We start from the raw sequence: 24563 nt of genomic DNA, 5'->3' as shown, positions 1-24563 counted from the left end.
TTTTCTTCTTCTGCTGAACACAAACAAAGATTTTTAGAAGAATATCTCAGCTCTGTAGGTCCATACAATGCATGTAAATGGTGACCAGAACTTTGAAGCTCCAAAAAAGCACATGAGGGTAGCATAAAAATAATCCATGTGGGTGAGAACAGACAAAACTATCACTCCTTATTCACTATACATCTTGCCATTGCAGTCTCTAGGCACAATCATGATTTCAAGCTTGATTACACTCCCTATTGCACAGAACGCTAGATGGCACTACAAAGTGTAATTGAGCTTGAAATCATGATCTTCAAGGAGACTACTGATGTCAAGATTTATAGTGAGAAAGGAGTTATATTTTGGTCTGTTCTCACCCAAAACATGGATTAAACCACTGGAGTCTAACGCATTACTTTTATGCTGCCTTTATGTTGTTTTTGGACCTTCAAAATTTTGGTCACCATTCACTTGCATTGTATCGACCTACAGAGCTGAGATAGTCTTTCTGAAATCTTCGTTTGTGTTCTGCAGAAGAATGAAAGTCATACATCTCTGGGATGGCATAAGGGCGGGTAAAGGTCAGAGAATTTTCATTTTTGGGTGAACAGTTCCTTTAAAATCAAGACAAGAGGGACATACCAAATAAATTCTGAAATTCATGTACTTCGACTTTACACTTAAATTGTTGCTTCTAATGTAGTTTGTAATTAAACATTTCTAGTTTTCATAGTTGTCTCGTTTCTTTGCAATGCCAATGTGTGCAACCAGATAGCGCTACAAGCACACTTAAAGATGACAAAGTTAGCGAGCTTTTGCAAACCTTATAATTTCTTGTCCAGTTTGTTCATATTGTGACACAAATTGTCTTGTTCATGTACTGTAAAAATCGTGGCGCTTATTAAATCTCAATAATATATGGAGCTCAGAGCGAGTCTGCTGTGCTATATGCGGAGGGGCGCGAATCAGCACATCCTACTATTACGAAGGCTAGCCTCATGAATATTAACGATGGCGATATGACGTTCGACCATTACTCCTGACTGATAGGCTAAAAGGGAGACGCTTGGCTGTGCTCATAAAAATATTAATTACGTGACTTGAGAGTTCGCTCGTGAAGGATTCCAACAACGTCAGCACGACCTCATTAATATTCATGAGCTAGGCCTTGACAATAGTAGTATTGGTGCCACAGCACGGGAAGTGTTGCGTCATTGCGCTGCAGCTTTTACACGCTGTGGGGCTTCGTGTGGGTGTGGGAGCAACTTTAGAAAACAACGTATCGACAAAGCATTAAAAGTATCACACGCTCGTGTACTTCTTGTCGCTTGGTTTAATATTTCTGAGAAAGTTTTAAACATCCAAAGATATCAAGAGACGCTTCGGTAACAGTTTTGGTAAGTACATTTGTTGTTTTACACTTTTTATGGTGTTAAACACATTGGAGGATGCTGGTTTGATAATGTCTCTTGATTACTTGTTTATTCAATTAAATGTTACTTTTTGTCTTTTTTCACATTGTATTCATGTATCCTTCACTCAGCAAACATCTAATATGTAATGATTATTCATAACATGTATGTTTTATATATATATATATATATATATATATATATATATATATATAGTCACTTACTATATGTTGTGCTTGTGGACTGTAAAACACTTTGACAGTTTAGTGATATTTCAGGAGTGTTTTACACACACACACACACACACACACACACACACACACACACACAAATGCATGGCTGTATACTGGATAAGATCTGTTAATCTTAAACATGCATATGATTCCTTTATGATGTGAAATAATTATCCATGTATGTCGAGCTGATTCTCGATCAGAGTGTTCAGAGGAATACATTTATCTGGGTATGTTGTCTCACCTGGGAAAATAAACTACTTCTGCCATATCAGGTTACCTATGAAGAATTCCTGGCTAAGAGATATTTTTCTCTTCTGAATGATCAAATGTCCATTCTTTCTTAAATAATTGACGAAATACTGTAAATAGCATGTAAGACATTGAAGTGAACTATTTGAATGCTTTTATCATAAAATCCTGCATTTGACACGGCAGTGCTGTAAAAAGTGATCAAAAGTTTGACTAAACCTAAACTTGATTTCAGCTTCAGTTTGGGACTTAAAGGAATAGTTTGCCAAACAATTCTGTCATTATTTACTCACCCTCATGTCGTTCCAAACAGTATGATTTTCTTTATTCTGTGGAACACAAAAGGAGTCATTTTGCATATTGTCCAAGCTGCTCCTTTTCAAACAATAAAAGTGAATGGGGACTGGGGTTGTCGAGCTCCAAAAGTTACAATCTCTCAAATCTCGTTCACGTGCATTCAAATGTGGCATGTCAAAACGTCAATGATAATTGGTCACAAGAAACTGTTTTATGTAATTGACGTCAAACCCAGGCATATTTGAATGTACGCAAACGCTAAAGAGATTTGAGAGCCATAGTGGCGAAAGAGTCTTTTGTTGAATCACACAAAGCTATTGTTTGACTGTAGAAAACTTTGGATATAGCGCACAAGTCATATTGATTTCTTTTATTATACTTTTCTGTCATTTTTGGTGCTCTACAGCCTCAGTCCCCATTCATTTTCATTGTATGGAAAAGAGCAGCGACAATATACTTCAAAACCTCTCTTATTGTGCTCTACGGAAGTAAGAAAGTCATTTGAATATCCCTCTTTGGGTGAAATATTCCTTTGGACCCATCTCAGAAGCATAGCTTGAGAACTTTAGGGAACATAGACTGTGTGTGTGTGTGTGTGTGTGTGTGTGTGTGTGTGTTAATCAGAGCTCTTGGCAGGGTCGAGATTTCGAGGGTCACATGACAGAATGCCAGGAGCACATGAGCACCAGCTGATTCTTATTAGATGAGCCTGATGATGAATCTTAAAGTCAACATCCCTCAAAACACTATACATTAATCTGACACCCCGAAAGAGACATTATAAGCTGTCATTTGGACTAAACTGTGTGTTTGCACTTACTAAGGCAAAATCACACCAACGTGCCGTAAACTGCTTTTCCGTCCAATAGCAAGAGTGATATTAGTCCTGTTCAGTTTTGGGTAAGTTACTTAAAAATAGTAAAGTACTACAAATTATTAATTATTTCTCTAAAATTGTAATTAGATTAATTTTCTTATTACTCCATTGACAAAGTAATCACATTACTAATTACTTTTAAGTTACTTTCTAAAACACTTTCAAAACAAATTCAAAATAATGTCTATATTTCTTTCTTGTTCATTGTTACATACAAGTCATTCAGGACATACATATAAGTCCTCACATTTCTCCTTCACAAAGATTCATGACAGCCATAATTCATGTATTCTACATAAATAATATGTTAGAAATAAACATAAACCTACAATATACTTAAAAGTAATTAAATTAATGGAAAGTCAGTAACTGTAATCTTATTACAGTAGTTTAAAATATAATGCATTACACTACTTTTTTGACAAAAATGTAAATAGATTACAGTAACTAATTACTTTGTAATTGGATTACACCAAACACTGGTCCTGTTATTAAGTTTATGTAAAACATACTCTGGGTTCAGTACAAGTTAAGTTTAATCAACAGCATTTGTAGCATAATATTGATTACAACAAAAATTAATTTTGACTTGTCCCACCCTAAAAAAAAAGCAAATATCTGTGTTAGTGAGGCACTTACAATGGAAGTGAATGGGGCCAATCCGTATACGTTAAAATACTCACTGTTTCAAAAGTATAGCCATAAGACGTAAACAATATGCGTGTTAACATGATTACAATGGGAAACAATCACTTACTAGCCTTTTCTTTGTTAACTTATAGCCAATTTTAAAATTTTGTTGCCAAGATGACGTAACGTCAGTGACAAATAACTAAAAGTTTATCCGCCCAGAACAGTAGTCCCCTGCAGAAACATGAGTTTTAACAGAAGAATTAATGTTAGTGCTTTTATAAAACTATACGTTTCACATTTCTGTCTTTTAACCCTCCAAAAATTAGCCTCATTCACTTACATTGTAAGTGCCTCACTGTAACCTTGATTTTTGCTTATTGTTTGTAGAAAAGTTGGGACATGTCAAAATAAATTTTTGTTGTAATCAGCATTATGCCACAAAAGCGTCGATTGAGCTTAACTTGTATTGAACCTAGAATATTTATTTAATGTTGCTAGCAAATTAATCAAATAAGTATGTGATTTAATTTCAAACAGCTTCAGTAGTCAGGATGAAATCTTATTAGTGGTCTTTGCAAAGGCAAGCATCACTATTTCTATTGTTCATACTTTAGTTTAGGGATTTAACAAACCAATAACTCTTGTTGAACTTTGGCAAGTAACTTGCTTGTGCTACAGACATGAACACTTCAAGTCATGCTGCTTGTTGGGAGGTGTGCTGTTACTTTTCTAAGTGATTGAGCTAATGATTTTCGACTGGTGAACCACAAAATGGGAGAAATCTCACATTGAATGTTTTTTTCAGTGTATCTTCTGTAATTTAAGTAGCCATTAGGTGAAATTTATGGTTGAAATGGAAGGCAGTCCAGAAAAAGAAAACCCTCTTTGTAGCCATTTAATTTTTGCTTCTAATTTTACTGTAGCCATGTTAAACCTCATTATGTGAATTGTATGGAAAAAGCAAAACCAAAGGGTAACATTCATATACAATGACAGCATTTTAAGAGTGATAGGGATTTTGTACACTCCTATAAAGAGTCTTAAGCCAATAGAATTAGCCCCATAAGTGTTTGATACTATGCTTGTTTACAAGCACTGTGTAACTAAGGCGATCAGTTGTTTCCTGTTGAGGTAGATCGATGTAATCGCTTTTACCGATAAAACTGTTTTTTGTTTTTGGCACCATTCTCAGTAATTCCAGAGACTGTTGTGCGTGAAAATCCCAGGAGATCAGCAGTTATAGAAATACTCAAAACAGCCCATCTTGCACCAACAATCATCCATGCGATTAACTGATCAGCCAATCGTGTGGCAGCAGTGCTTAAAATCAGGCAGATATGGGTCAGGAACTTCAGTTAACGTTTACATCAACCATCAGAATGGTGAAATGTGATCTCAGTGATTTGGACCGTGGCATGATTGTTGGTGCCAGATGGGCTGGTTTGAGTATTTCTGTAGCTGCTGATCTCCTGGGATTTTCACACACAACAGTCTCTAGAATTTACTGAGAATGGTGCCAAAAACAAAAAACATCCAGTGAGCGGCAGTTCTGTGGATGGAAATGCTTTGTTGATGAGAGAGGTCAACAGAGAATGGCCAGACTGGTTGGAACTGACAAAGTCTACGGTAACTCAGATAACCGCTCTGTACAATTGTGGTGAGCAGAACAGCGTCTCAGAATGCTATTGTCAGATGTGTGTTGGCGATGTTTTTGTGGCATGTTGGGGACCTACACAAAATTAGGCAGGTGGTTTTAATGTTGTGGCTGATCGGTGTGTGTATGTATGTGTGTGTATGTATATACATATATATACTTGTACTGTATATACAATCTCAACATCTGGTAAATATATAGGCTATGAAAAGCTTAATTTGTTAAATACTTCATCATTCTAGAAATCTTTTATTTTTTATTTTTTTTTAAACTATCGGCCGATTAATCGGTTATCAGCCCTTTGCACCACCTTGGTTATCGGTATCTGCAAAATCCACTATCGGTCGACCTCTAGTTTCCTGCATATTTCATGAGTTCTGTGTTTTGCACTATGTGTTTGAGTGTTAGAACCAGGCATACATCACAATGTTAGTTAAAGGTTCAAAGTTGTGCCGTCAAGTGCCGATGTTAAGGGTCATGAGACTATAACCAACTGGCGTAAACTGGGCTAGATCATTCTGCTTGGACTACGTCCATGTTAATCTGGATACAGGTTCCAAAAGTTTGTCGTCCACACTGAAGCGTTTGAAAACTCTTAAATCCCCTTACTACCTATACAAAAAAATCGCCGTTACATGTACTGTGTGAAACGTAATTGTCCTCGTGTTCTGTCGCCAGACAGCAATTCTGAGTAAACTTTCATATCACCGTTGAAGGAATGTAATGTGAAGGTTGTATGAAGGAAAGTTTATCTTTAACAATGCTATTAAAGTGGATAGCAGGGGGGGTCTGGGTAGCTCAGCGAGTATTGAAGCTGACTACCAGCCCTGCAGTCGTGAGTTCGAATCCAGGGTGTGCCGAGTGACTCCAGCCAGGTCTCCTAAGCAACCAAATTGGCCTGGTTGCTAGGGAGGGTAGAGTCAAATGGGGTAACCTTCTCGTGGTCGCAGTTAGTGGTTCTCGCTCTCAATGGGGCATGTGGTGAGTTGTGCGTGGATTGCGGAGAGTAGCATGAGTCTCTGCGGTGTCATGCACAACGAGCCATGTGATAAGATGCACGGATTGACTGTCTCTGAAGGCAACTGAGACTTGTCCTCTGCCACCCAGATTGAGGTGAATAAACGTGCCACCATGAGGACCTACTAAGTAGTGGGAATTGGGCATTCCAAATTGGGAGAAAAGGGATAAAAATTAGGGGAAAAAAATGAAAAAATTGGATAGCAGGCACAACAACGCCGCTACAACACGGGCTGCGATCTTGATTGTTTTGAGTTGAATGGATAACTTGACTGCGTCACATGACAACAAATATGTAATCATTTTCAGAAATCTCCGTTTGCCCTGTCCACACTACAGTGCGACGACTGCATTTTACAATTTATCCACTTAGGAGGGCGTTTTCGAAAAGCTCAGTTTTCGCAGTCAAAAACGTAGTCTCAGTGTGGACGGAAGGCCAAAACGTAGAGAAAAAGATGCACTTTCAGACGAAAATGTATTAGTGTGGACGTGGCCTCAGTGTCAATTCCAAAATCTACCAAGGGCCTTGTAAATGGATAGTGCAGATTTTCTGTTTCTGTTTTTGTGAATTTAGAGTAGGCCTAAATATTGTCTAAAAATTAGCTATTTTGTGTAATTCTTATTTGTTATCATTAAATTGGGTTATATATGTAAATATACACCTACCAGTCAAAAGTGTGGACATATTCAGTACAGTTTTGTAGACAGATATAAACTGTGACCATATTTTTTTTCTTCACAAAACTAACATTTTAATTAGTTTTTTTTAATGAACAACTTGGGAACCTCTTCATTACTGTTTAAAAAGAATTCCAGGATACACCTCAGGAAGTTGGTTGAAAGAATGCCCAGGGTGTGCAGAGCTGTGATCTAGATAAAGGAATACTACTTTGAAGTATTCAAAATAAGACATTTGCTATATAATTCCCAAACTTCAATTTTCTGTTAGTTTATTGTTTTGATGACTATTATTCTAAAATGTGCAAAGAATAAGTGAACTGTGTGTCCAAACCTTTTACTGATAGTGTTTGTGAGGGTGCTTTCACACTGGCAGTTTAGTTCGAAACAGAGCACGGTTCGCATGACAAATTGGTAATGTGAAAGCTGTCATACGGACCGGGGAGCGCATCGTGATACCGAACCCGAGACTACATGTAGGAGGTGGTCTGAGATCGGTTGCAGTGGAACTGTAGTGCGATTCGCGTGAATGTGAAAGCAACTCGGACTCGGGTGCGCACTCGTTCAGGAAGTAAAGTAACCTGCGCATGTGTTTTAGCCTATGATGACATCATTAGTTTTGACAAAACACACTCATTCCTGAAAGTCCCAAAAAAGTAATGACACCACAATGACATACAACACTATAAATACTGTCTGTCTGTCTATCTATCTATCTATCTATACACCTTTATAAATGCTATTATAGGTTATAAATATAGGGTATAATAGGAGATGACAGTGGCGATAACTTCACATTGGACATGAGCATGAGTAAGTGTGCAGTGTAAACAAAGATGCAAATTAATTCCTTGCAATCAGCTGTCTCCTCAAAAAACGCCGTTTGCGAGCAGCAGCAAGCCGCCTTCCCCTAGACATCTGATGAGTTACGCCATGAAGCGCACATACACAGTTGTCGTTCACTCTGCTGTGCACAATGGCACCAAAATAACAAAAAAACAAAAAGTATGATGAGTCGCGTTGTGTTCTCCATGCGTGTTTGTGATGACGTAAGATGAACGCAAATGGACCGGGGTTCGATAGAATCAAGTGAGTGTGGAACCAGACCAACGCTGCGGGGGGCACTGGGAACAGTCGCACTCGGAATCGGACCGCAGCAAACATGCCCAGTTTGAAAGCCTCCTAAATCGTCACTATTTTGGCCAACCTGCTTTCTAGATTTGAGTACAATTAAAAACCCTGATCGGGTGACTACTACTGATCAACAGCAGGTTGAAAGATGTTCAGCTAAAATTAGTCTGTGGTTACCAAAATTGAAACCACTGCCTCCAGTGGCTGAAGCTGGAAGTGTTGTTGAATGTATGAGCACAGGTTAGCTCCAGTTTCTGGGTGAAATGTCCACAGAGTTGTGAGTTATATTTATAGTTGTATGCTTAATGATTTAATACAGTTAACAGGAATGCATATTTTATTAACTCTACCCCTTAACCCAAACTTCATCAGTCTAGGTCACTTGGATATGAATATTAAAAGATAAGACAAACAGTTTGTTTTCAAGCTAAATGACAGCAGTCCAGATTTTGTGTTTAAATATTTTTACATTCATAATATATATGTATGGGACATAGGAGGCCTTTTCACGGATAAAAATACTGTATGGGGGTTCAGGGGTGTCACCTGAGAGAAAATTTATAAAAATGTAAATGTCTAGATGGACCAAAATGTAAATGTCTAGATGGAGCTAAAGTGAGAATCTACTAACAAACAAACAATTTATAACAAAACAGCAGTGAAGCATTAAAATACTGTTTGCTTAGTTTAAGAATAAATAGGCTTTCCTGCCACCCATGCCATGATGACATCTCTGATTAATTTTCACAAAATTAGAACAAAAATCTGTTTGTTTATTATAAAAGGCTAACATGCTGATTAATGAAGCTAAATTTAAACGGAAAAAAACGTTATAGTCTAAAGCACCACGTTAAAGTTGGAGTAAGTCATTTTAATCCAATACACTTTTAGTAAAATTCCACAAATATCTCTTCACGGTCGGCTAGCTGTCACAACCCTGGCTCTGTAAATGGGAAAATAAACAAAGTGGATCAGACCGATCCACACAACACTATTGCGTGTGCATGAATTTAGGGGGCGGAGCTTCTGAAGGAGCACTGAAGGGAGGGGTGTGTTTGTTTGGCTGTTGAGTTCAAATATCAACAGTCTTTCTCAGGAATCGCTTACTCCACCTTTAACTTGTCCTGACACAAACCTGGCTTAGCTGAACCATCTGAATCACACATCAGAGAAATGGAGATAGATTCACTTTGCCTCATTTTTATTTTCTGCAGTGTGTTTAAGTGAACGATGCCAGTATCTGTAGCGGACGTACAGTGAATCAGGCTTTATGTGGCGCCTAAACATGTATGCTTACACAATCACTTAGCCAGGTGTCAGATAACTAGCACAAATTTCGGTCCGGATTCGGAGCAGAGTCCGCATATCGAGTACCCCGGGTTTATGTGATCCCATTTGAATTGATTTAAAAATCTCTGATGGGGGATGCCGCTTGTCAGTAATTCGGCAGGACGGGGTCGATTTCAGGGTACATGAACATTCGAAAGCAACATGTCGATTTCCTTTTTGTTGTTGTTAAAAACTAGTTAACAGCTGTGACCAAAAATCGGTAGAGGCATGCTGTCACTGCTGTTTTTATATAGGTTATACATTTCTAGCAGTAAACATTTTTGATGCACTATCAACAGACATTTCTAGCTTGAAAAAAAATAATATATATATATATATATATTATGTGTGTTAGATTAGCTGTAGATTTCAACAGAAAACAGATGATAGAAACACAAAATCTTGCAGATAAAGAATTTCACTGAACGTTTCCTCCATGATGAAGTGACTGATCACTTCATCATGGAGATGCGAGTACATGAGTCAGTGGTTAGATTACAGTTATACTTTCATCTCTGTTCAGTCTTGTTTAGTCGAGCCTGACATTGAAAAACTGGTGTTAAAAATAGCTGTCAGGCCTGGGGAGATACCCGAGTGAGAGTATGGCTAATGTATGGTTATTTCACAGGGTTAGTCAAGAATGATTCGTAGGTTGCATATTTCCATCTAACATTACATTTTTACAACACTGATGGTTAGTTTTAGGTTTAAGTTGGGGGTACAGTTTATTAAACAGGCATTCCTCTTCTGTATTAATCACTGTATTACAGCCTGCATAGCCGAAAACAACTTTCTTTACAGCTCACTTTTGGTGCCCCTCTGTGGACATTTCACACTTTCCCATATGCCCAAGAACACTTACCACTTTGGCCACTGGGGGCAGTGTTTCAAATTTAGGTAAGCACACACCGATTTTAGTTTATAATTTTATTTTATTTTTTTTTATTAAACAATAGCAATATACATCACACAAGTAAATTACACGGTGAATGAATAAGCAATAAAGCATGGATGGAAAGTAGTTATAAATAAAATCTCTTTTAAAATCAGAAAAGTAAGGTTTTGTCTTTATACACTTACATTTGTGAATAAAAATATTACAGAGAACAAAAAGAACATTAATGAAACATTTGACTTTCTTGTCAGCCAACAACACTCCAAATATAATGTGATTTTTAGAAAATGTTGGTAGTGATTGGACCTTTGTTTCCAGCCAATAAAACATATCTTCCCAGAAAAAATTTGAGTGAACCTACTGTTTCCGAGTGAGATCAGTCTGGTCACAGGAGCTTAAAGTGATAGTTCACCAAAAAAATTAAAATTGTTTTATAATTTATTCACCCACACGATGTTCCAAACCTGTATGATTTTTTTTCTCTGTGTAACACAAAAAGAGATATTCGGCAGAATGTTCACCTCAGTCACCTTTCACATTCATTACATCTTTTTTCCATACAATGACAGTGAAACGAGACTGAGGATGAGAATATTGTCAACATGAGGGTCAGTAAATGATGAGAGAATATCCCTTTATCCCTTTGAACATGAAACTTTTACTGGAACTGGATTGGAATCTACAAGAGTTAACTTAAATGTGTTAACTTCAGGATTGTCTTTATTTACTGTAAGGCACACAATAGCACAAGCTTTAATTGTGCCTGTATTTGTGAATAGCATCAGGTTTTCTGTTTCCTCAGCCGCTGGACTTGTAGGGCCTGCTGCCCCTCCCAAAGCCCAACTGCAGTGCTTTAAAAAAAACACAAATGCTGAAAAGATGAACCTCCCAATAAAAGTGAGAGGAACTCTGCAGTTTCTCAGGCTCTATCCGGGAGTTGAACCCAGACGTTAAGCAGCTTATGGCCGGGATGGTTGTTAGCACTGCTGAGTGAAAGAATGTCGCTGTTTGTTTGAGTTTATATTCTAACTGCGGTCATATGATTGGCTTTAATGTGTTTGAAGAGCTCTGAAGAACTCACTGAATGCTTTCAGAGCTTAAACTGAGACATCACTGGACGGATTTCTCTACCATATTCTGCTTGTGGACGTGTCAAGACAAGAGACAGGTCACGTCATGAAACAAAGTGCTGTATAAACTGTGAACGTGTTTAAAGGGGTCATAACATGATGAATTTTTACTTTGTTTTGAGTTCATTGTACTATGAAAACGTACTGTAACTTTAAGAATTCAAAACTTCCTCTCCGTAAAAAACAAAAAACATTTAGCTATTGAAACTAAAGCCGCTTTTCCGCCATCGGGCCAAACCTGTTACTTTTTCCACTGTGCTGTTTGAATGTATGTAACAAAAACATCAGTTGGTGACGTCGTGAGGGGTAAACATTGGAGTGAGTGCGCTATGGAGGACGATCACATATTTCAGTTTTTAGGACTGATGGTTTTTACTCTGCTAAAGAACGGGAAAGACATGTCCCATGTCACACAAAGGAAAGCAAAGAGAAAAAGGCGAAAGGTTTACCTTAATTTGCTGAGGGGCTGTGCATGCCATCGGACATGAACACAGAAAGGTAAAAGGAAATTTAATATAATTATATATTTTAATGAGCTAAATAGCCTAATCTACCTCCCTGATGAGAGCCTTGTAGAAAAATAATGTACTAGTTAAACCATCATCATAAAGTCATGAAGATACACCAAACATGTGCAAAAACACATTTTAATTAAATTTATTAACCTCACCATAGCGAACTTTGCCAGCTACCTAGAAACAAATGAATTACTTTTTGCATTGGCAAATTGACAATAGTAAGTTACCACGTACTAAAGCCATTTCAACCATCATGGTGAAACACTGTTGGTTAACCGTGCCAAGAAATCCGGGCTGAGAACTGTTTATAATTGTGATGTGCAGAACTGTGCTCAAGTGGAAATGCTCTTGGAACCATGCTTAGAACCTTTCGACTCGATGGTTTAAAAGAGGCTTGAGATGCAAAAACGGCGCATTCTGAATACCTTGGACTACTGATGTTAGAATCCTGCAATATTATCTCATGAGAAAAAGTATGTATTGGAATTATCTGCATTTATGTATATATTTATCTTAAAATCTGGTTTGATCTTCATCTAAGTTACAATAATGAACAAACACAATCTCTTTTAACTCAACACACAAATTATTGTATGGTTCTTGTACAAATTGAATACATCATTCAAACATCAGAGTTTTGGTTGGAAAAATATGTGAACGCCTAGGCTAATGACATCAACAAAAGCTAAATACAGTCAGGAATTGGCAAACCTGGCATCCAATTAATGAATTGAGATTGGAGGTGTGTGTTAGAGATATTTTGAATTATAAAAATCACTCAAACATTTTGAGTTTGCTATTCACAAGAAGCATCTGCTGACGTGGACCATGCCTCATAAAAAGAGATCTCGGAAGACCTACGATCAAGAATTGTTGTTTTGCATAAAGCTGGCAAGGGTTATAAAGTTATCTCAAAGAGCTGAGATATTCATCTGTCCACAGTTAGACAAATTGTCTATAAATGAGGACGATTTAGTACTGTGGCTACTCTCCTAAGAAGTGGCCGTCCAGTCAAGATAGCTCAAAGGCAAACGGCAGAATGCTCTCTGAGGTAAAAATGAACCATAGAGTGACTGCTTAAGATTTGAAGGAATTATTGGAACTGGTTAACATCTCTGTTCATGAGTCTACTATATGGAAAACATTAAACAGGCATGGTGTCCATAGCAGGACTCCAAGAAGGAAGCCGCTGCTTTCCAACAAAAACATTGCTGCATGCCTGAAGTCTGTAAAAGACCACCTTGACACTCCACAACGCTACTGGGAAAATGTCTTATGGACTGATAAAACTAAGCTTGAATTGTTTGGGATGAACACAGCATTATGTATGGTGTAAAAAGTGCACCGTATGCCAACATGAAAACATCATCCCAACGGTGAAGTACAGTGGAGAGAGCATCATGATTTTGGGCTGCTTTGCTGCTTCGGGGCCTGGGCCGCTTGCCATCATCGAGGGGAAAAATGAATTCCCAAGTTTTCAAGATATCCAAAAGGATAATGTCAGGGTGGCTGGGTGCCAGCTGAAGTTCAGTACAAGTTGGGTGATTCAGCAGGACAATGACCCTAAACATCGAAGTAAATCCACTACAGAATGGCTTCCAAAAAAGAAAATCTACTTTTTGGAGTGGCCCAGTCTGAGCCCAGACCTTAACCCAATAGAGATGCTGTGGAATGATCTCAAGGGAGCCGTTCACACCAGACATCCTAAGAATATGGCTGAACTGAAGTAGTTCTGTATGGAAGAATGGTCCAAAATTCCTTTTGAATGTTGTTCAGGTCTAATCCGCAGCTACCGGAAACGTTTGGTTGAGGTAATTGCTGCCAAAGGAGGATCAACCAGTTATTAAATCCAGGGGTTCACTTACTTTTTTCCACAGCACTGTGGATGTTTAATAGGATGTATTAAATAAAAACATAAAAGATTATAATTGTTTGTGTGTTGTTAGCTTAAGCACATTTGTGTTTGTCTATACTTGTAACTTTGATGAAGATGAGATCACATTGCAAAGAGGCTTCTGTTGAAAGATGGGGAAGTGCAAATTTCAAAACTGTATTAGACAACAACAGTCTGTTTAGTTTTAAGGATCAGAGAGAGGGTAAAAAGTGGTTTAAATCTAGATTATGGACCTCAGGGGAAAAAATTACTGAAAAACAATATATGGTATGACCCCTTTAACGAACAAACGTTTAACATACAAAAGAAGAGAGGAGCAGACAAAACAATGAATTGTGTGCTATAATTAACATTTACTCTATTTAAAAGATATACAATTGTCTTTTTGTATGTTCTGTTGTATGTGTGAAGGTTAAGAGGTTGGTTAAATACTGTGGGTTATGAAACATGTCTAGCACTTTTGTAGTACTAAGCCACTTGGTTAACAGTGAAAAGAAACTTGAGTTGACAAATGCATGTGGAAATAAAAGCTGAAATTTGTAGATGCATTCAAGTATGAGAATTTGTTTTTTCAAAGTCTGTTTCCTCATTTGTTCCTCCAGGTTTTTGCATTTACAGACTTTCCTAGTTAATTATCAGAGTTTGTCATGAATGAGAGGTTTACAAAGCTAATTTACTAGAATAGAAATGCAGCACTTTTGGGAATGTCTTTGTGCTTCCTGTTACCAAATCAGCACTAGTATCAACAAAAAAACACCCACCTCCTTCCTTTTTAGCGACGCTCAAGATGGTTTAAAAACTTTTTTTTTGGATGGACTTCACTTTGCATACTGCTTCATTTTGAGGTTTTTCTTTCAATTGAACATAAAAACAAAATGTTGCCTATTTACTTTAATACATTTTCCTGGTCTTATTTTCAATGATTTATCAGACTATGTGTGGAGACCTTTTTTCACCATCCATATTTGTGGTTGTTTTTCCATCTCAGGTCCTCGCTCAGCTCTCAGTATGTCCGATGGGGACTATGATTACCTCATTAAGTTTCTCGCTCTGGGGGACTCTGGGGTGGGAAAAACCAGCTTCCTGTACCAGTACACAGATGGCAAATTCAACTCCAAATTCATCACCACAGTGGGAATAGACTTTCGAGAAAAAAGAGTGGTGAGTATTTTTAATTAGATTTTCATCATGACATTTTTGTAAATAATTAGTTATATATTTAATTTATTTGGCCTGCACGTTCGTGTTTTGAGTGTTATTAGTAGTGTTTGCTAGTCGGCAAGCATCTCTATTACTATTGCTCATACTTTAGGTTAGTGATTTAAACTAACCCTAAATATTACACTTTGACGTGTAACTCGTCCTGCCTGTTTGAACGACAGGCATGAATGACACCTTAAATCATGTGGTTTGTTGAGGAGGGGTGTGCTATCACTTAAGACCTGTGATTTTCGATTGTCGGATGATAAAACAGGCACAAAAAAAAAAAAAAAAACTTGCATTGAAAAGAGGCACCCGAACTAAATCTGTAGACCACAATATCATAGGGACTTAAGGATGGGCTATTTTTCTGTTTTGCATGCACCTAGAACACACTAGCAACCACCTATGCTGATTACAGTATGTTGACATCTTGTTATTTATTAATGATTATCCAAGTAGGGGGGTGTATTTTCAGTGCTGTGCAAAAGAGTCACCTTTCTCACAATTGTATTGGTTCAAAATGTTTCCTGCGCCACCTGTAATGGATGTTTAGGCCTGGTCTGCTGGGCTGTGAAAATCACCTTATCCTGTTCAGATCAGTTTTTACCCGAGCTTGGAAACTTGCCCAGAGGATAAGAACAGCCATTGTGTTAATCGCAGACTCAGATGCAGGGATATATTAAGACGACACAGGGATATATATAAACATTTGTCTGAACACAGTCATGAATACTACATGCAAAAAAAACATGCAGAAAGCTACACCCCTGCTAATGCAAACAGACATGCTCCGAGTAATTATATGTTTCCTGAATGGAATATGATGCCCCAAGGCTGATTAATTTGATGGGAACATGTCATGTCATGCAAACTGCCATATTCTTTATAATTAACATGTTACACACCTTAGATAGATAGTCAGACAGACAGACAGATTGATAGATGGATGGATGGATAGAGTTGAAGTCAGAAGTTTACATACACTTAGGTTGAATTCATTAAAACTAATTTATTAGTTTAAAACTATAGTTTTGGCAAGTCATTTAGGACATCTGCTTTGTGCATGATAGAAGTAATTTTTCCAACAGTTGTTTACAGACAGATTGTTTCACTTTTATTTGACTATCACAATTCCAGTGGGTCACAAGATTACATACACTTAAGTTAACTGTGCCTTTAAGCAGCCAGAAAATGATGTCATAGCCAATTAGCTTCTGATAGGCTAATTGGATTCAATTGGAGGTGTACCTGTTGATGTATTTTAAGGCCTACCTTAAACTCAGTGCCTCTTAGCTTGACATAATGGGAAAATCAAAGGAAATTAGCTAAGACCTCAGAAAAAAAAATTGTGGACCTCCACAAGTCTGGTTCATCATTGGGAGCAATTTCCAAATGCCTGAAGGTTCTACATTCATCTGTACTAAAAATAGTATGCAAGTATAAACACCATGGGACCACGCTGCCATCATACCGCTCAGGAAGGAGACACATTCTGTCTCCTAGAGATGAACGTAGTTTGGTGTGAAAAGTGCTAATCATTCCCAGAACAACAGCAAAGGACCTTGTGAAGATGCTGGAGGAAACAGGTACACAAGTATCTATATCCACAGTAAAACGAGTCCTATAACAAAATAACCTGCAAGGCTGCTCAGCAAGGAAGAAGCCACTACTCCAAAACCACCATAAAAAATCCAGACTACAGTTTTCAAGTGCACATGGGGACAAAGATCTTACTTTTTGGAGAAATGTCCTCTGGTCTAATGAAACAAAAATTGAACTGTTTGGCCATAATGACCATCGTTATGTTTGGAGGAAAAAGGGTGATGCTTGCAAGCTGAAGAACACCATCCCAACCGTGAAGCATGTGGGTAGCAGCATCATGTTGTGGGGGTGCTTTGCTGCAGGAGGGACTGTTGCACTTCACAAAATAGATAGCATCATGAGGAAGGAAATTTATGTGGATATATTGAAGCAACATCAAGACATCAGCCAGGAAGTTAAAGCTCGGTTGCAGATGGGTCTTCCAAATGGACAATGACCCCAAGCATACCTCCAAAGTTGTGGCAAAATGGCATAAGGACAACAAAGTCAAGGTATTAGAGTGGTCATCACAAAGCCCTGACCTCAGTCCGATCCACGTGTGCGAGCAAGGAGGCCTACAAACCTGACTCAGTTACACCAGTTCTGTCTGGAGGAATGGGCCAAAATTCCAGCAACTTATTTTGAGAAGCTTGTGGAAGGCTACCCAAAACATTTGACCCAAGTTAAGCAATTTAAAGACAATGCTACCAAATACTAACAAAATGTATGTAAACTTCTGACCCACTGGGAATGTGATGAAAGAAATAAAAGCTGAAATAAATCATTCTCTCTACTATTATTCTGACATTTCACATTCTTAAAATAAAGTAGTGATCCTAACTGACCTAAGACAGGGAATGTTTTCTACGATTAAATGTCAGGAATTGTGAAAAACTGAGTTTAAGTGTATTTGGCTAAGGTGTATGTAAACTTCTGACTTCAACTGTAAATAGATAGCACCTTTTGTAACAAAAACTCAAACCTTTGCTTTTAGGGAACTGAATCATAGTTATGGAAATGTGATTGGACAAGACAGAGTTTGTGTGTTTTAAAGTTGTGTTAGGATAAAGATGAATTCAGTAGTTCCCAGCTGCATACAGAGAATGGATCCCTCCTTAAGAACAAACACATCTGTGCTTACAAAACCAAACAAACACTAATCGTTTGGAGACACGGAATCAAAAGTAATGACAACGTAAAGAGACAAGTCCACCTCTGAGTCAGCAAGAATATCTTTAATCGTTGTGAATCATCTCTAAACTTCAGTGTGTAACTACAATTATGCACGTTGTTAAGTAGAGGTGTGCTACTACTTAGAACAGCTGTACATTAGTTTAGACTGTATATTGGAGGAGGGACCCAATCTTTATCCAGGTAGCAGATTATCAAATAGACTTGGGGGTGCATCATGGCAGCAAGTTTTGCAAGCTCATATTTTTTTCCAGAAAATGTAGGGAGAGATGTTATATTTATGGTGTCATACTAGTATAGTCTCTGACATGTCTCAGAACTGACTCACCGGAGCTCTGCTCTTCTCTCTACAGGTGTACAAATCCACCGGTCCTGATGGCACAGCTGGCAGAGGGCAGAGAATTCACATTCAGCTGTGGGACACGGCTGGACAGGAGAGGTGAGATTCAGACAAGAGTAAGCCCACTGTACTTGCACTCGTTCAAATAAGAGTAGAGTGCTCTTTTATTAACTCTCATCTCTGGACATGTTTGACAGCATATAAAGTGCATTATGTTTATGCCTCTAGCAGCACCAAATGGAATTGCAACATCTGTCATTGGTTGGTTAAACGGATAGACCTGCCTATAACTCAGTTTCTCATGTCATGTTTACTTTAATACAAGTCTTCTGTAATGTGCCTTATGTCAAAGAGAAGATCGAATCAGATTTTTCATGCCATGTTGCATGCCATGCTGTGTTCATGAAATGGGGTTTGTTTGTTTTTTTTTGGTAAGTTTTTCACTGGTGTAAGATCGAAGTCTTAACACTTTTTCAGATTTCGGAGTTTGACCACAGCGTTCTTCAGGGATGCCATGGGCTTTCTGTTGCTCTTTGATCTCACAAGCGAGCAGAGCTTTCTCAATGTTCGGAACTGGATGAGTAAGTCTTTATACATTATTGAAAGTGTCATATATTCGAATGTAGTTATATTTCGAATAATTAGATAAATATTATTAACATTCCTTAAATGTCTGTCGCAGGTCAGCTGCAGACGCATGCGTACTGTGAGAATCCCGACATCGTTTTGTGCGGAAATAAATCTGACCTGGAGGATCAGCGTGCTGTGAAATCGGAGAATGCTCGAGAGCTCGCAGAGAAATACGGGTGAGGAACGACATTCGTTTATTCCAGCTGACCTTAAAGGTATAGTTCACCCAAAAATTTTAATTCTCATCATTTACTATTTCTCATCATGCCATCCCAGATGTGTATGACTTTCTTCTGCTGAACATGGACGAAGATTTTTAGAAGAATATCTCAGCTTTGACGGTCCATACAATTGAAGTGAATGGTGACCAAAATTTGAAGCTCCATAAAGCACATAAAGGCAGAATAAAAGTAATCCATACAAATTCAGTTGTTAAATTAATGTCTTCAGAAGCGATACAATAGGTGTGGGTGAGAAACAGATCAATATTTGAGTCATTTTTACTATTAATACTCGGCGATATGCACAAAGAATGCTAATCGCCAAAAAACAAAAGAACAATGTGAAAGTGAAAGTGCAGATTTATCGTAAAAAAGGGCTTAAATATTGATCTGTTTTTCACCCACACCTATCATATCGCTTCAGAAGACATTAATTGAACCACTGGAGACGTATGAATTAATTTTATGATGCCTTTATGTGCTTTTTGAACCTTCAATGTTCTGCCCACCATTCACTTCTGAGAAATATTTCTAATAATCTTCATTTGTGTTCAGCAGAAGAAAGTAAGTCACACATCTGGCATGGCATGAGGGTGAGTAAATTATGAGAGAACTTTCATTTTGGGGTGAACTATACCTTTTAAGAGACTCACCTGAAGTGTTTGTTTTTATTAGTGCGTGTCTGAGTGTGCAGTCATGACCTCATCTGCTTCTAAAGTAAATAATTGTTTATTAGAAGATATAAAATAGACAAATTAACTGGCCATATTGTGTTTAAAATGTACGTTTCTCGATATTAACTTCTTGTTTATAGAACTGTTTTTGGAATAAAGACAATATCACACTCAAAATCATGCTGTAGTTTTGAATATCAGCTGTGATTTCCTCAGGCTGTGCTGATATTGAGGATACCACACTATTACTCTGCTGATGTATTGGTCACAGTTATTTCTTTGTAGAATGTATTATCAATTGAGATTATTTAGTTGTCTGAGCACCAAAGAAAGCAATTAAAATCTCATACCTGGGTCTGGGTAGCTCAGCAAGTAAAGACGCTGACTACCACACCTGGAGTCGCAAGTTCGAATCCAGGGCGTGCTGAGTGACTCCAGCCAGGCCTCCTAAGCAACCAATTGGCCCAATTGCTAGGGTGGGTAGAGTCAAGTTGGGTTAACATCCTCGTGGTCACTATAATGTGGTTCTCGCTCTCGGTGGGGCACGTGGTGAGTTGTGCATGGATGCTGCGGAGAATAGTGTGAGCCTCCACACGCGCTAGGTCTCCGCGGTAACGCGCTTAACAAGCCACGTGATAAGATGCGAGGATTGACGGTCTCAGATGCGGAGGCAACTGAGATTCGTCCTCCGCCACCCGGATTGAGGCGAGTCACTACGCCACCACGGGACCTAGAGGGAATTGGGAATGCCAAATTGGGGAGAGAAAAAATGATCTCATACCAGGAAATGATTATTATTAGTTCAAAGTCATTGCCTTTATATTAAACCTGTGTGATGTAATTAGAAATACTGTGACATTTTTTGAATAAATGATGTTAAAACAATCATCAGGGAAGCTTCCCAGGTTTGTCAGACAAACTTGGAAAAATTCCTAGCCAAACAGTAACATCCCATGTGAGATTATTTGCTGGTGTGCATGTAGGTCTTGTGTTCACAGGATGTGTGCGAATCAAGGCGTATGTGTTTTAAGGGCCGTGCCTGCACTCTTGTTTGTCTTAAGATAAGGACAGCTCTCGTTAAATGTTGCATGTTAAGATGGTGGTACACCGAAAGCTAATGTTTGCTGAATTAATGTTAAGAGTCTTCCGTTTGGATAAGCACTATATATTGCTTCAGTTGTAGCATTTTCCAAACTTTGAGGGCATCTTAGAATTCTTTAGTCTCATGAATATATTTTCAGGTATCAGGAAAATTTGATTTTCTCTTAATTATATTCAGTACAACTGTGCATGATGTTTAGTTTAAGCATACAGGTTATATTCTTGTCCTATATGAACTGGATTGCTTGGTAAAGGGATAGTTCACCCAAAAATAAAAATTATCTCATCATTTACTCACCCTCATGCCATCCCAGATGTGTATGACTTTCTTCTGCAGAAAACAAACAAAGATTTTTAGAAGAATATCTCAGCTCTGTAGGTCCATATAATGCAAGTAAATGGTGACCAAAACTTTGCAGCTCCAAAAAGCACATAAATGCAGCATAAAAGTAATCCATAAGACTTCATTGGTTAAATCCATATCCTCAGAAGAGCTATATGATAGGTTTAGGTGAGAAACAGATAAATATTTAAGTCCTTTTTATAAAATAAGGGAGGGATAAAGGAAAGGAAATAATAAATAAATAGTATTTGCACAACAGCCCTGTAGGTGGCGATATGCACGAAGAATGCAAATCCCCAAAAAAAACAAAATAAGAAGACCTCTCATGAACGCGCATACGAGGGCTGGTCAAAGTGTATATTTATAGTAAAAAGGGACTTGAATATTAATCTATTTCTCACCCACACCTATCATATAGCTTCTAAAGATATAGATTTAACCACTGGAGTCTTATGGATTAATTTTATGCTGCCTTTATGTTTGTTTGTTTTTTCGGAGCTTCAAAGTTCTGGTCACCATTCACTTGCATTGAAAGGACCTACAGAGCTAAAACATTCTTCTAAAAATCTTTGTGTTCAGCAGAAGAAAGTCAAACACATCAGGGGTGGCGTGAGGGTGAGTAAATGATGAGAGAATTTTAATTTTTTGGGTGAATTATCCCTTTAAATTTAAACCTGGGTTAGATCTCTATCTTAATGAGTTATCCTGGATATTTGGAGGCATTGAAAAATTTTGAATGCTCAATAATACCCAAATCAGTGTGTTTTCAAACCGAGTTCAGTTGGAGCAGAAGCGATCTCTCTTTTCTTTTTTTTTTTTCTTTTTTTTTTGACTTGTACTCGCAGCACTTTAAAGTAAGTTTAAAGGGGCGTTCACACTACACTTCGTGCTCCATTCACTCCCATTAAAACGCATTCGAATGCGAGGGACCAGAAACGCAAGTTCATATGAAGAAATTTCAGATGTGGATGACAGTTCAAGTTAGGTGAACTCCGACCTGCGGATCCGTATGACGGGTGGATGCGTGACCAATTGAAGATTGAAACATCATATGCTGACCTCTTGGCTCAATGCAAAGAATACTTATTTCAAAGCTGCGTGTTTAGTTGATGAGGGAAATTAGTAGACAATTTATTTTAACATTTTGATTATGATATTATTTGTTATTTGTTGTGTATTATTTACTTACACTAGAAGCCCTACCACATGACGTCATATCCTGGTCCGTCGCATTATCCGTTGCAAAAATGTGCATGCTCAAAGCCTGTGTGACTGCCCCTTATTGTGAAATTTTGCTGTGACTTATCTGTTAATTGTTATTGTAGTGTTCATAGATGCCGTTTGCTGAAACTTGCATCCAAACTCCCTCCCAGGTGTGTCTCTGTACAAACAAAAGAGAAATGAAAAGTTTTGGCATGGGTGGCGCTTCTGGTGTCAAAGCCCTTATATATTTTTTTTTTTTGTAGTAAAGCCCTGAATGTTGTTTATTAGTTTGCATCCTAGTGTGGATGAGAGGCATAAACGTAGCTAAATCAAGTGAACGTGACTTAAAAATTCAAACAAAGGATGGCTACTTAGACAAAACTAAAATAGAACATAGTTGTGATTTGTTTACCATTTTTTTGTTTCCAACGTAATTCCCATACATTAATGAGACAATAATCCTCTGCAAACGGGCCCCCGACCCTGTTTTTTGACCCTTGCAGCATCCCGTACTTTGAGACGAGTGCAGCGAATGGTGAGAATGTGAGTCATGCCGTGGAGGTTCTGCTTGATCTGATCATGAAGCGCATGGAGAGATGTGTGGACAAATCCTGGATCCCTGATGGAACCGTTCGCACCAATGGCCACAGCGCCACCGACCTCGCAGAGTCTCGGGACCAGGACCAGAGCAAGTGTGCCTGCTAATGGTGTCAATGATGTCACTATCTGTTAACAGTAATAAACTTCCATGTTTTGACTCAGAGATTCGGCTTTAAGAACAGCGAAGACTCTCTGATCTTTATTATTGCGTATAAATATGTTTTTAGATCAGAGAATCTACGCCATGTTAAAGCAGGATAGTCACGTTTGTTTTTCTCTCAGAATTGCCAAGATTGTCACCACATTTTAGGCCTTTGAGTGCTTTTTACTTCAAATCCTTGATCTAAAACCTGTAATGGATCAGACTAGATGTGTATTGAGGGTCTGATCCCTCTCACTGTGTTTCACCAAACATACGTGCACCAATGTAGTGTTTAATACTAGACCTGGACTAAATACATGCAGTGGGTATGAGTGTATATTTCTCTGGGTCTGACACTGTTTGTATACCATTTGTCTGAAAATGAGATTTGAGTTTATTTGACTGAAAAAAAAAAAGAAAAAAATCACTTCTGGAAATCGAAACTTCTTGTTTTTATCACTGTGTGAGAGGGCAGTTTGTGCTTGTCTCTTAATGTCACCAGGACCAATTAAGTGCCTTTTTAAAAACATTTTTTGGAATGGTTAACCCAAAATGAAAATTCTGTCATTTTTGGGTGAACTATTTATGAAGAAGAAAACTGAAATCTATTCACAATCTAATTTGTTGCCAGCTAGATGATAGCCGTTTAGTTAGGGGTGTTTGTGGCCTGATGATGAATAGCAGCCACTTCAGTGCCACTTCTAACAAATTTATTGAACAATTTTAAATGCATTACTTTGCTATCTTTATTCGTGTAGATGTTTAGAGAAATTAAGTGACTATTTAGATATTATCATATATATATTTTGATTAGTTGATAATATTGTACATTTGTTTAGACATTCACCAGGTGATGGTTGATGGTTGTGGTGTCTCTGGATCGTCTAGCTTTACTCCTGCAATTAATCATGGAGTTTTTATTTGGAATATAGGTTAGCTTAAATCTTCCCTAAATCCATACTGCAAATCATTATTGTACAAATGTTCACCAAGTTCAAACTTTATTTCTCCAAAAAGGGGTTGCAACATGCCAATAGGTGTTTGTTTTTTTTTTTTTTTTTTCCTCCTCCTTCCTGTGTCTTAACAGTCCCTCAATTTCAAAAGAGCAAAACAAAAGAATGTAAATTTCATTTCATTTTACATTGAAATCTTCTGTGGACCTTTTGGTTTAGTTTACAGAATCAGTTCCAAAGTGCTTTATCCTACTGTAGTGCCTGTTACACTGTATCATTGCCAAACACCGTCTCTTGTGCCAAATACTGAAACTCTATTTGAAAAAAATAAATATATTTTATTTATTAAAATGGTGTCATATGTAGCCTTGTTTTAAACTGTTTTACTTTTGAGCTGATGCCTATGTTGAAATATTATCTTCATACATGCAATTTGAAATTACAGCACA

At 37.8% G+C, this 24563-nt stretch overlaps 1 protein-coding gene across 2 annotated transcripts; it reads left to right on the top strand.

Moving 5' to 3' along the window:
- Positions 1 to 1186: 1186 nt before the first annotated feature.
- On the top strand, positions 1187 to 24217 carry LOC127456049 (ras-related protein Rab-27A). Of its 2 annotated transcripts, none has more exons than XM_051724349.1 (6): positions 1187 to 1379; positions 14921 to 15093; positions 18261 to 18346; positions 18725 to 18828; positions 18930 to 19053; positions 22923 to 24217. In XM_051724349.1, exons 2-6 carry the CDS (start codon positions 14941 to 14943, stop codon positions 23122 to 23124), a joined length of 669 nt encoding a protein of 222 aa, XP_051580309.1. In that variant the 5' UTR covers positions 1187 to 1379; positions 14921 to 14940; the 3' UTR covers positions 23125 to 24217. The 2 variants fall into 2 exon arrangements, with proteins under 2 accessions (XP_051580309.1, XP_051580310.1); XM_051724350.1 differs by lacking the exon at positions 1187 to 1379 and adding an exon at positions 14697 to 14777.
- Positions 24218 to 24563: the final 346 nt, after the last annotated feature.

The sequence above is a fragment of the Myxocyprinus asiaticus genome, chromosome 18 (assembly GCF_019703515.2).
Source record: "Myxocyprinus asiaticus isolate MX2 ecotype Aquarium Trade chromosome 18, UBuf_Myxa_2, whole genome shotgun sequence".
Lineage (NCBI taxonomy): Eukaryota > Metazoa > Chordata > Actinopteri > Cypriniformes > Catostomidae > Myxocyprinus > Myxocyprinus asiaticus.
Note: the sequence above shows the minus strand (reverse complement) of the source record. Positions and strands in the feature narration are given on the sequence as shown.